The sequence below is a fragment of the Salvelinus alpinus genome, chromosome 6 (genome assembly GCF_045679555.1).
Source record: "Salvelinus alpinus chromosome 6, SLU_Salpinus.1, whole genome shotgun sequence".
Classification (NCBI taxonomy): Eukaryota; Metazoa; Chordata; class Actinopteri; order Salmoniformes; family Salmonidae; genus Salvelinus; species Salvelinus alpinus.
In genome coordinates this window covers 96,665,553-96,678,816 of record NC_092091.1, presented here as the reverse complement: position 1 = coordinate 96,678,816, position 13,264 = coordinate 96,665,553, and the positions used below count along the sequence as shown (strand labels likewise).

Sequence of the window (13,264 nt, the reverse complement as noted above, 5' to 3'; positions counted from 1 at the left end):
TAGGGCTGGTTGATGGTAGTAGGGCCGGCTGATGGTAGTAGGGCTGGTTGATGGTAGCAGGGCTGGTTGATGGTAGTAGGGCTGGTTGATGGTAGTAGGGCTGGTTGATGGTAATAGGGCAGGTTGGTGGTAGCAGGTCTGGTTGATGGAAGTAGGGCTGGTTGATGGTAGTAGGGCCGGCTGATGGTAGTAGGGCTGGTTGATGGTTGTAGGGCTGGTTGATGGTAGTAGGGCTGGTTGATGGTAGTAGGGCTGGTTGATGGTAATAGGGCAGGTTGGTGGTAGCAGGTCTGGTTGATGGAAGTAGGGCTGGTTGATGGTAGTAGGGCTGGTTGGTGGTAGCAGGGTTATTTGGGTTAGACTGGCTGGCTAAGGACACGAGACCTTGAACAAGTCACAAGGTCCCTTTGAGAGGGAGACACAGAGTGTGTTTTTGTGTTTGTGTGTGTGTGTGTGTGTGTGTGTGTGTGTTTTTGTGTGTGTGTGTGTGTGTGTGTGTGTGTGTGTGTGTGTGTGTGTGTGTGTTTTTGTGTGTGTGTGTGTGTGTGTGTGTGTGTGTGTGTGTGTGTGTGTGTGTGTGTGTGTGTGTGTGTGTGTGTGTGTGTGTGTGTGTGTGTGTGTGTGTGTGTGTGTGGGTGTGTGTGTGTGTGTGTGTGTGTGTGTGTGTGTGTGTGTGTAAATATGTGTTAGTGTGTGTATAATAATAATATAATGTCATAAGTTCACACTAACAAGTCATGTGTACTTTTTATGAATGGGTCGAACCACACTGGAGCCTTCCCCAACGGTAGATGCCCACCCGGACCCTCCCCTATTGAGTCAGGTTTTGCGGCCGGAGTCCGCACCTTTCGGGGGGGGGTACTGTCACGCCCTGACCATAGAGAGCTTTTATCCTCTATGTTGGTTAGGTCGGGGTGTGATTTAGGGTGGGTCATCTAGGCGTTTTATATGTCGATGTTGGCCTGTTATGGTTCCCAATCAGATGCAGCTGTTTATCGTTGTCTCTGATTGGGGATCACATGTAGGCAGCCCTTTCCCCTTTGTGCTTTGTGGGATCTTGTGTTTGTGTAGCTGCCTGTGAGTCCAGAACGTCACGTTTCGTTTGTGCTTGTTTGTTTTGTTTGTTAAAATATGTGGAACTCTACGCACGCTGCGCATTCCTTATGACGAACGTGACAGTAGGTAGGTTACCATGGAGATATCACCCTGACGACTGTAGGTAGGAGGACACACACACGAGGTGAGGAGTGGGAAAGGGTTCCAGTGGAAATGACCATACAAGACCTAACAAGACTTACTGTCAATTACACTGAAATGGAAAGAGGACGAGAGGGAGAGGGGGAGAGAGGGAGAGAGGGAGAGAGAAAGAGAGGGAGAGAGTGTGAGGTCATCAGTGAGGTTTGAACAAGGTGGAAACACCCGTAACGTATCGGAATGCTGCTCTGGCCTTCATCCACATACACAGACAGACAGACAGACAGACAGACAGACAGACAGACAGACAGACAGACAGACAGACAGACAGACAGACAGACAGACAGACAGACAGACAGACAGACAGACAGACAGACAGGAAGAAGGAGGGAGGGGGAGAAGTAGAGGGAGGGAGAGAGAGAGGGGGAGGGCTGTCCGGGGCTGTGTTTCTCTGGCTGTGTGTTCAGTCCAGGGCTGTGTTTCTCTGGCTGTGTGTTCAGTCCAGGGCTGTGTTTCCCTGGCTGTGTGTTCAGTCCAGGGCTGTGTTTCTTTGGCTGTGTGTTCAGTCCAGGGCTGTGTTTCTCTGGCTGTGTGTTCAGTCCAGGGCTGTGTTTCTCTGGCTGTGTGTTCAGTCCAGGGCTGTGTTTCTCTGGATGCGTGTTCAGTCCAGGGCTGTGTTTCTCTGGCTGTGTGTTCAGTCCAGGGCTGTGTTTCTCTGGCTGTGTGTTCAGTCCAGGGCTGTGTTTCTCTGGATGCGTGTTCAGGCCAGGGCTGTGTTTCTCTGGCTGTGTGTTCAGGCCAGGGCTGTGCTTCTCTGGCTGTGTGTTCAGGCCAGGGCTGTGTTTCCCTGGCTGTGTGTTCAGTCCAGGGCTGTGTTTCTCTGGGTGATTCTCTTTTTTTTTGTGTGTGTTGTTTGGGATGTGTGTGTTGTTTGGGTGTGTGTGTTGGTGTGAGCCATCCCCAAACCCAGCTGAGCTAACTTCCGCTCTGCGATCCTGTCATTGAAGACAGGAGGAAACGGGACGGACTGGAAGAACAAGTGGACGGAGAGAGAGAGAGAGAGAGAGAGAGAGAGAGAGAGAGAGAGAGAGAGAGAGAGAGAAGGTGACAGAGGAAAGCAAAAGATAGAGAGGGAACAGAAGAGAGGAGAGGAGAGGAAGAGAGGAGATGAGACACTGACAGTTGGACGTTTAAATGGTGGCAACAGAACTGACGATCTGACTCTTACCCTAACACTACACCTGGTAAGACACTATATATCTGTCTCTCTCTATAGACATATCTTTCTCTGTCTCTCTCTCTCTCTCTCTCTCTCTCTCTCTCTCTCTGTCTCTCTGTCTCTCTCTCTCTCTCTCTCTCTGTCTCTCTCTCTCTCTGTGTGTGTCTCTCTCTCTCTCTCTTTCTAATTCTCTCTCCCTCTCTCCCCGACCCTGTGTTTGTGGTGTGACAATGTAGTGATACCAGTCTGATACGGATCAGTTTAATGTTGCTGAACCAGTTCCCATGTGATGTTATCTACCCCTCACTATAACCGGTTCCACAACAGCACTGAGACAAACAGAGAGTGGGACAGTGAGGGGGAGGGACAGGGAGGGGAGGGAGGGGAGAGGGAGGGGAGGGAGAGTGAGAGAGAGCAGAGGAGAAGGGAAGGGAGAGGATAGGAGAAGGGCAGAAGGGAGGGGAGAAGGGAGAGGAGAAGAGAGAGAGCAGAGGAGAAGGGAGAGGACTTAAGAAGGGAGAGGGGAAGAGGAGAGAGGAAGGGAGAGGAGAAGGGAGAGAGGGAGAGGAGAAGGGAGAGAGGAGAAGGGAGAGAGGAAGGGAGAGGAGAAGGAAGAGAGGGAGAGGAGAAGGAAGAGAGGGAGAGGAGAAGGGAGAGGAGAAGTAAGAGGAGAGGAGAGGGGAGAGGAGAAGGGAGAGAAGGGAGAGAGGAGGAGAGAATGGAGAGGAGAAGGGAGAGAGGATAGGAGAAGGGATGACAAGGGAGAGGAGAAGGGAGAGAAGGGAGAGAGGAGGAGAGAGGAGGAGAGAATGGAGAGGAGAAGGGAGAGAGGATAGGAGAAGAGATGACAAAGGAGAGGAGAAGGGCGAGAAGGGATAGGAGAAGAGGATAGGGGAGGGAGAAGGTAGCGGAGAAGGGAGAGTTGAAGGGAGAGGCGAGAGGAGAGGAGGGGAAGGGAGAGGAGGAAAAGAAAGAGAAGGGGAAAAAATCCACAAAGTTATCTCTTTTGTGGAATCATCTAAAAAGGAATAAGTCGTAAACGTTGTGGAGTAGCCAGGACTGTCTGACCGTCAATCGCCAAGATTGTAATCTGCTGGTCGGCCAGTAACCGAAAGGTTGCTGGATCGAATCCCCTAGCCCACAAGGTAAACATCTGTCATTCTGCCCTTGAGTAAGGCAGTTAACCCCCAACAACAACTGCACCCTGGGCGCCAATGGCGTGGATGTCGATTAATTACCGACTCCCCCTCCCGGATCCGGGATACTCCTCATCAGAAACGCTGACTAGCATAGCCTAGCCTAGCATAGCCTAGCCTAGCATAGCCTAGCCTATCATAGCCTAGCATAGCAAAGCCTAGCATAGCATAGCCTAGCCTAGCGCCACACGGAATATCATATAATATAATTTCATGAAATCACAAGTCCAATACAGCAAATGAAAGATAAACATCTTGTGAATCCAGCCAACGTGTCCGATTTTTAAAATGTTTTACAGCGAAAACACAACATATATTTATGTTAGCTCACCACAATAGCCCAAAACACAACGCCATTTTTTTTTACAGCAAAGATAGCTTTCACAAAACCCACAAATAGAGATAAAAATAATCACTAACCTTTGAACAACTTCATCAGATGACAGTCTTATAACATCATGTTATACAATACATTTATGTTTTGTTCGAAAATGTGCATATTTATAGCTACAAATCCTGGTTTTACATTGGTGCCATGATCATAAATGGCTCCAAAACAGCCGGAATAATTACAGAGAGCAACGTGAAATACAGAAATACTCATAAAACAGTTATGAAAAATACATGTTGTACACATAATTAAAGATAAACATCTTGTGAATCCAGCCAACATGTCCGATTTTTTAAATGTTTTACAGCGAAAACACAACATATATTTATGTTAGCTCACCACAATAGCCCAAAACACAACGCCATTTTTTTACCGCAAAGATAGCTTTCACAAAACCCACAAATAGAGATAAAAATAATCACTAACCTTTGAACAACTTCATCAGATGACAGTCTTATAACATCATGTTATACAATACATTTATGTTTTGTTCGAAAATGTGCATATTTATAGCTACAAATCCTGGTTTTACATTGTGAACATGGCGCCAAAATGCTCCAAATTGTCCAGAGAAATTTTAGAGAGTCACGTAATCTAACAGAAAAACTCATCAAACTTTGCTGAAAAATACATGTTGGACATTTAATTAAAGATACACTGGTTCTTAATGCAACCGCTGTGTTAGATTTAAAAAAATAACTTTAGTACAAGGACAGCATACAATAATCTGAGACAGCGCTCAGCCATTCTCCGCCATGTTGGAGTCAACATATTCAACAAAAATACGAAATAACATCATAAATATTCTCTTACCTTTAATGAACTTTCATCAGAATGCATTGCCAGGAATCCTTGTTCCACAATAACTCGTTGTTTTGTTTTAGAATGTCCATTTCTTCTGTCGAATTAGCAACTTTGGCTAGCATAGTGGAGCTCAAATGTCCATGAAAGGTTGACGCATGGAACGAAAAATTAAAAAAGTGATAATAATAGCCGAATAAACTGGTCAAACTCAGTTGAGAATCCATCTTTAGGATGTTTTTCTCGTATGTATCCAATAACGTCCCAGACGGAGCATTTCTTCGTGTCTACCTAACGCATTGCAGACAACAATATGGTGCTCCCTGGTGCGCAGCAAAATACTGCCAATATGGCGGACCTGTCACTCCAAAAGCTCTCATTCGGTCTCACATCAAGCTAGACACCCCATTCAACATTCTACTGCCTGTTGACATCTAGTGGAAGACGTATGAAGTGCATACAGATCCATAAATACAAGGCAATTGAATAGGCGAAGCCTTTCACAGAGACCCATTTCAGAATTTTCACTTCCTGTTTGGAAGTTTGCCTGCCAAATGAGTTCTGTTTTACTCACAGATATAATTCAAACAGTTTTAGAAACTTCAGAGTGTTTTCTATCCAATAGCAATAGTAATATGCATATCATATGATCTAGAACAGAGCACGAGGCCGTTTAATTTGGGCACTATTTTTTCCCAAAGTGGAAATGGCGCCCCCTATTAAGAAGAAGTTAAGGCATCCTCCTCTCGACCTCTCTGATTCAGAGGGGTTGGGTTAAATGTGGAAGACACATTTCAGTTGAAGGCATTCAGTTGTATAACTGACTAGGTATCCCCCTTTCCCTTTCCAACTGACTAGGTATCCCCCTTTCCCTTTCCAACTGACTAGTTATCCCCTGTTCCCTTTCCCTTTACAACTGACTAGGTATCTACCTTTCCCTTTACAACTGACAAGGTATCCCCCTTTCCCTTTCCCTTTACAACTGACTAGGTATCCCCCTTTCCCTTTACAACTGACTAGGTATCCCCCTTTACAACTGACTAGACATCCCCCGTTCCATTCCCCTTTACAACTGACTAGGTATCTACCTTTCCCTTTCCCTTTACAACTGACAAGGTATCCCCCTTTCCCTTTACAACTGACTAGGTATCCCCCTTTCCCTTTACAACTGACTAGGTATCCCCCTTTACAACTGAATTGTTATCCCCCGTTCCCTTTCCCTTTACAACTGACTAGTTATCCCCCGTTCCCTTTCCCTTTACAACTGACTAGTTATCCCCCGTTCCCTTCCCCTTTACAACTGACTAGTTATCCCCCGTTCCCTTCCCCTTTACAACTGACTAGGTATCCCCCTTTCCAACTGACTAGATATCCCCTTTACAACTGACTAGATATCCCCCCTTACAACTGACTAGGTATCCCCCTTTCCCTTTCCAACTGACTAGTTATCCCCCATTCCCTTTCCCTGTACAACTGACTAGGTATCCCCCTTTCCCTTTCCAACTGACTAGGTATCCCCCTTTCCCTTTCCAACTGACTAGGTATCCGCCATTCCTTTCCAAAGGCCTAGATATCCCCCTTTACAACTGACAAGGTATCCCCCTTTCCCTTTCCAACTGACTAGGTATCCCCCTTTCCCTTTACAACTGACTAGTTATCCCCCGTTCCCTTTTCCTTTACAACTGACAAGGTATCCCCCTTTCCCTTTCCAACTGACTAGGTATCCCCCTTTCCCTTTCCAACTGACTAGGTATCCGCCATTCCTTTCCAAAGGCCTAGATATCCCCCTTTACAACTGACAAGGTATCCCCCTTTCCCTTTCCAACTGACTAGGTATCCCCCTTTCCCTTTACAACTGACTAGATATCCCCCTTTCCCTTTCCAACTGACTAAGTATCCCCCTTTACAACTGACTAGTTATCCCCCTTTACAACTGACTAGTTATCCCCCTTTACAACTGACTAGTTATCCCCCTTTACAACTGACTAGTTATCCCCCTTTCCCTTTCCAACTGCCTAGGTATCCCCCTTTCCTTTCCAACTGACTAGGTATTCCCCTTTCCCTTTACAACTGACTAGTTATCCCCCTTTCCCTTTCCCTTTCCAACTGACTAGGTATCGCCCTTTCCCTTTACAACTGACTAGGTATCCCCCTTTCCCTTTCCAACTGACTAGGTATCCCCCTTTCCCTTTCCAACTGACTAGGTATCCCCCTTTCCCTTTACACCTGACAAGGTATCCCCTTTTCCTTTCCAACTGACTAGGTATCCCCCTTTCCCTTTACAACTGACTAGGTATCCCCCTTTTCCTTTCCAACTGACTAGGTATCCCCCTTTCCCTTTCCAACTGACTAGGTATCCCCCTTTCCCTTTACACCTGACTAGGTATCCCCTTTTCCTTTCCAACTGACTAGGTACCCCCCTTTCCCTTTACAACTGACTAGGTATCCCCCTTTCCCTTTCCAACTGACTAGGTATCCCCCTTTACAACTGACTAGATAGCCCCCTTTACAACTGACTAGGTATCCCCCTTTACAACTGACTAGATATCCCCCTTTCCAACTGACTAGGTATCCCCCTTTACAACTGACTAGATATCCCCCTTTCCAACTGACTAGGTATCCCCCTTTCCCTTTACACCTGACAAGGTATCCCCCTTTTCCTTTCCAACTGACTAGGTATCCCCCTTTCCCTTTACAACTGACTAGGTATCCCCTTTTCCTTTCCAACTGACTAGGTATCCCCCTTTCCCTTTACAACTGACTAGGTATCCCCCTTTACAACTGACTAGGTATCCCCCTTTACAACTGACTAGGTATCCCCCTTTCCCTTTCCCTTTACAACTGACTAGGTATCCCCCTTTACAACTGACTAGGTATCCCCCTTTCCCTTTACAACTGACTAGGTATCCCCCTTTCCCTTTCCCTTTACAACTGACTAGGTATCCCCCTTTCCCTTTCCCTTTACAACTGACTAGGTATCCCCCTTTGCTTTCCAACTGACTAGGTATCCCCCTTTCCCTTTACAACTGACTAGGTATCCCCCTTTCCCTTTACAAACTTTGTTTGTTTTATTCTGACCACCAGTGGACTGAACTCAAGCAGTGAAGCATCATGTTATTCTGTTTGTTTTATTCTGACCACCAGTGGACTGAACTCAAGCAGTGAGTTATCATGTTATTCTGTTTGTTTTATTCTGACCACCAGTGGACTGAACTCAAGCAGTGAGTTATCATGTTATTCTGTTTGTTTTATTCTGACCACCAGTGGACTGATTCAAGCAGTGAGTTATCATGTTATTCTGTTTGTTTTATTCTGACCACCAGTGGACTGAACTCAAGCAGTGAGGCATCATGTTATTCTGTTTGTTTTATTCTGACCACCAGTGATGCATCATGTTATTCTGTTTGTTTTATTCTGACCACCAGTGATGCATCATGTTATTCTGTTTGTTTTATTCTGACCACCAGTGGACTGAACTCAAGCAGTGAAGCATCATGTTATTCTGTTTGTTTTATTCTGACCACCAGAGATAAATCATGTTATTCTGTTTGTTTTATTCTGACCACCAGTGGTCTGAAATCAAGCAGTGAGGCATCATGTTATTCTGTTTCTTTTATTCTTACCACCAGTGGACTGAACTCAAGCAGTGAGGCATCATGTTATTCTGTTTGTTTTATTCTGACCACCTTTGGACCGAAGTCAAGCAGTGAGAAATCATGTTAATATGTTTGTTTTATTCTGACCACCAGTGATAAATCATGTTATTATGTTTGTTTTATTCTGACCACCAGTGGACTGAACTCAAGCAGTGATGCATCATGTTATTCTGTTTGTTTTATTCTGACCACCAGTGAAGCATCATGTTATTCTGTTTGTTTTATTCTGACCACCAGTGAGGCATCATGTTATTCTGTTTGTTTTATTCTGACCACCAGTGAACTGAACTCAAGCAGTGAAGCATCATGTTATTCTGTTTGTTTTATTCTGACCACCAGTGACCTCCTACTATGGATCCTGTCTCAAACCGAACTTTGACTCTAGCAGCACTGGGACGGCCCTTCTCCCTGGGAATGCTGTATGACTGTCGCAATGATCACCTCATTCCAGGTAGCACGCTTGCTCACTACTCAGTCAGTCAGTCAGTCAGTCAGTCATTCGGTCGGTCGGTCGGTCGGTCAGTCATACCCAAACACAATAAAGTAACTGTTAGTGTTTGGTTTGTCTCCTCTGATTACAGGCCTGACGCTGTGGGACGAGGAAGCACTCAGAAGGGACATCATTTCAACAGACAAGCCTTTCACCGACTTCAAAGTCATCACATCTGACTCTACAGCTGACAAATTCTCTGTGTTAAATGTGAACGGCTCTCTCAAAGCAAGCTGTTTGGCAGGCCTGGTTAAGGTTGAGGGATCAGCTAAGTATTTGAAAGATGTTAAAGAGTCTCAGAATCAGGTGAGGGTCACACTTTGTTTCAGCACTACTAAGAAAAACACCCAACTGTCCATGAACCACCTTGGGCAGCAACACATAAAGTACAAGGAGGTTTTTAGCCAAGGTATAGCTACACATGTGGTCACAGGTATACTTTATGGAGCAAATGCTTTCTTTGTGTTTGATCGTGAGCTCTCAAGTGGAGAAGACCGTCAAGACATTGAGGGAAACTTGAAAGTGATGTTTAATAGGGTTCCCTATGTTTCTATTGAGGGTGAGGTTGCTTTAGACATGAAGGACACTTCTGAAACTAAAACTGAGAAGTTCTCTTGTAGATTCCATGGGGACGTTCTCCTGGAAAACAATCCTGTATCTTTTGAAGATGCCATGGACACCTACAAAACCTTGCCTCAGAAGGTAGGTGAGGGGGTTCCTGTGCAAGTCAATCTATTTCCGTTAAAAGCCTTGGACCCCACTGCAGCCCAGATGGTTCGTCAGATCAGTGGAAGCTTAGTTGACCAATGGCAGACTGCGCTGGAAGACCTCAGTGAGCTGGAGATGAGATGCAACGATGAAATGAGAAGCAAGCCAGGAAAATACTTCAAGGAAATTGATGCCAAAGTGAAAACTTTCAAAAAACTGTGTTTCACAGAGCATTTGAAGACTACTTTGGCGGACCTCCTTCCGTCTATTAGAGGGGGAGAAAAGGAAGAGAGGGTGTTGTCCGACTTCTTGAAAAAGCAGCAAGAGTTCCGTTTCAACAGCAACATCCTCAGTGAATGTATGGATCGCATTGAGAGAGAGATCAATGTGATTGATCGATTCCTAAGCATGATTACGGAGGACTACAGTCAGACGTGTTCCACCAAGATAGTCACATCGAAGAGGGAACTTGACAAAGAGGTCTTGAACTCAAAGGTGAAGCGTGTTGTATGCTTTACTTTCACCTCTCTGGGGTGCGAGGACCCTATCCTGTCAGCTTTGGATTCCCCCTCTGAGAACACACAAGCCTTAGTTCAAGGTAAACCTGATCTGACAAGATGGTACCAGTCTGTCAATGTATTTGATGACATGGACAAGCAAGCTGGACTTTTCAAAGATTTTGCAGAAGCAAACAAAGAGGACACACAAACACGTTTCCTCTTGGCCTCCATTCCCAACAAGGAACAAGAAGGAGCCAGCATTTACCTTTATGAGAACGGATCCATAAGAAACAAGCATTGGGAGCCTCCATCTAAACCTGAGAAGCCCACAGCACGTGACAGAACTCACAACAGTGTGACGCTGGAGCTGCTCCCTCCTGATAGGGGAGCCCATGACGTCACCCACTACCTGATTGAACACTGTATTGATGAGAAAGATGGATGGAGCAGCGAAAAGACGTCTGAATCCCACGCAGCCTTCACAGTGTCTGGACTGCTTCCCAGTACAGGGTACAAGTTCAAATACAGAGCTGTTTTTTCAGCCGGCCTTGGTCCAGACAGTGAGGTTAGTGACATCATCAGGACCTTGCCTTCCTGCCCTCCCAGTAAGCCTGAAATCAAAGCCTACTCCACTGAGCTCATGGTATGCTGTCCAATGCCATCTGTGATTGGACAAGGGGTCAAGATTCAGAACTATATGGTAGAACACAAAGAGGTGCCCACTGAAGAGAGTGAGGAGGAGGCAGAGTGGATGAAGAGGACTTCCAAAGACAACGTCTGCATCATCGCCGGACTGCAGTCCCTCACAAAGTACACAGTGAGAGTCAGATACGACTGTGGTGAAGCTGGGATCAGCAAGTGGAGCACACCAGTCATCATCGCCACTCTCTCAAAGACGACAGGATTGGCTGACGGTGTGAAAGAAAAGAGTGAACTGAAGCACTCTGGCTCGCCGTCTGTTTATGAGATCCCCATGGAAACGATACCGCCGGTGGGTAAAGTAGCCAGGCTCAGGTTTGGAGAGCAGAGTTCCAGGACCAGGAGGACAATCTATCTGGTGGGAGACAAAGACCAGGTAATGGCTCTGATGATCAACTACATCCTGGGAGTTCAGTGGGAGAATGGGTTCCGTTTCAAGCTACCCCAAGTAGACGAGGTATCTACAATGATATATGAAATCAATTACCAGGATGGATTCCAGATCCCCTTCTCTCTCACGATTATCTATGATAGACAAGACAAGTGTAGATCACTAGATTTGGGCCAGATCGGGGTCAATGCTCTGTGCTCTGTGTGCGATGCGGCTGAGTTTAGGGATGTAGACTCTGAAGATTGTAAAGAAATGAAGAGATGGGAGAAGGAATGGAAGATGCTGAACCTGTTGACACATGCAGACGGAAGGCAACTCTTTAAACACATCAACCCTGAGGACATTCCAGTTCACTTCAAGTTCAATCTGTCAGCGTTTACAGACCATGCCAGGAGAAGCCACGATGATGGTGATGGAGCCATGATGATGCGGAGTCGCCATGACGTGATGAGGGGAATCCGTGACAAGATGAGGGAAATGAGGAGTCACCATGACATGATGAAGGAGATGAGAGATCCCCATTACATGATGTGGATGATGAGGAGAAGCATTGATGATGAGGAGGATGACCATGATGATGATGGTGGTGGTGATGGTGGTGGTGGTGATGGTGATGACCATCCTCAGTTTGAGAAGATGTTCTGGGATGCAGATATGGGGAGTATGAAGAGGTTTTTCAAGACCTTGTTGAAAATGGAGAGCTCATGGTCGCTCAAAGACCTGATTGGTTGAATACAGACAGATTGTGGTTCTTTATTTAACAGGTCAATCTCATGTTGTTATCATCTTGGTGTCCATAAGGCAGAAACAAGACCTTCCTCTTTTGATCGTCTCAAGGCTATTGGCCCTTCATTTCCTTTAGTTTCCTTCTACTGTTCCACTGTTCCACTGTTCTACTGTTCTCCCAGTTGTTTTGGGATGTCCACTTTTGCGCCTCCCTTCTGGAGTCCAGCCAGGTGTTGTCTGTCTCAGAGATGCTCCCTTCTGGAGTCCAGCCAGGTGTTGTCTGTCTCAGAGATGTTCCCTTCTGGAGTCCAGCCAGGTGTTGTCTGTCTCAGAGATGTTCCCTTCTGGAGTCCAGGTGTTGTCTGTCTCAGAGATGTTCCCTTCTGGAGTCCAGCCAGGTGTTGTCTGTCTCAGAGATGTTCCCTTCTGGAGTCCAGCCAGGTGTTGTCTGTCTCAGAGATGTTCCCTTCTGGAGTCCAGGTGTTGTCTGTCTCAGAGATGTTTCCTTCTGGAGTCCAGCCAGGTGTTGTCTGTCTCAGAGATGTTCCCTTCTTCCCTCCTTCATACACAATACATGTATGTTTTGTTCGATAAAGTTCATATATATATCCAAAAATCTCATTTTACATTGGCGTGTTATGTTAAGAATGATATCTTATTATTATATTTACATCACTGTGTTCTAGAATGATATCTTATTATTATATTTACATCACTGTGTTCTAGAATGATATCTTATTATTTTATTTACATCACTGTGTTCTATAATGGTGTCCCAGCAGGTTTCAGATGGTGACAGGTGTCCCAGCAGGGTCAGATGGTGACAGGTGTCCCAGCAGGGTCAGATGGTGACAGGTGTCCCAGCAGGGTCAGATGGTGACAGGTGTCCCAGCAGGATCAGATGGAGACAGGTGTCCCAGCAGGGTCAGATGGTGACAGGTGTCCCAGCTGGTTCAGATGGTGACAGGTGTCCCAGCAGGGTGATGACAGGTGTCCCAGCAGGGTCAGATGGAGACAGGTGTCCCAGCAGGGTCAGATGGTGACAGGTCTCCCAGCAGGATCAGATGGAGACAGGTGTCCCAGCAGGGTGGTGACAGGTGTCCCAGCAGGGTCAGATGGTGACAGGTGTCCCAGCAGGATCAGGTGGTGACAGGTGTCCCAGCAGGGTCAGATGGTGACAGGTGTCCCAGCAGGATCAGATGGTGACAGGTGTCCCAGCAGGGTCAGATGGTGACAGGTGTCCCAGCAGGGTCAGATGGTGACAGGTGTCCCAGCAGGATCAGATGGTGACAG

The 13,264-nt window shown here is 46.3% G+C and overlaps 1 protein-coding gene across 1 annotated transcript; it reads left to right on the top strand.

The window, feature by feature from the left end:
• The first annotated feature begins 2,129 nt into the window (after positions 1–2,129).
• Positions 2,130–11,977, top strand: LOC139579801 (cytolytic toxin-beta-like). Its single transcript, XM_071408620.1, has 3 exons — positions 2,130–2,438; positions 8,797–8,908; positions 9,039–11,977. Exons 2-3 carry the CDS (start codon positions 8,809–8,811, stop codon positions 11,975–11,977), a joined length of 3,039 nt encoding a protein of 1,012 aa, XP_071264721.1. The 5' UTR covers positions 2,130–2,438; positions 8,797–8,808.
• Positions 11,978–13,264: the final 1,287 nt, after the last annotated feature.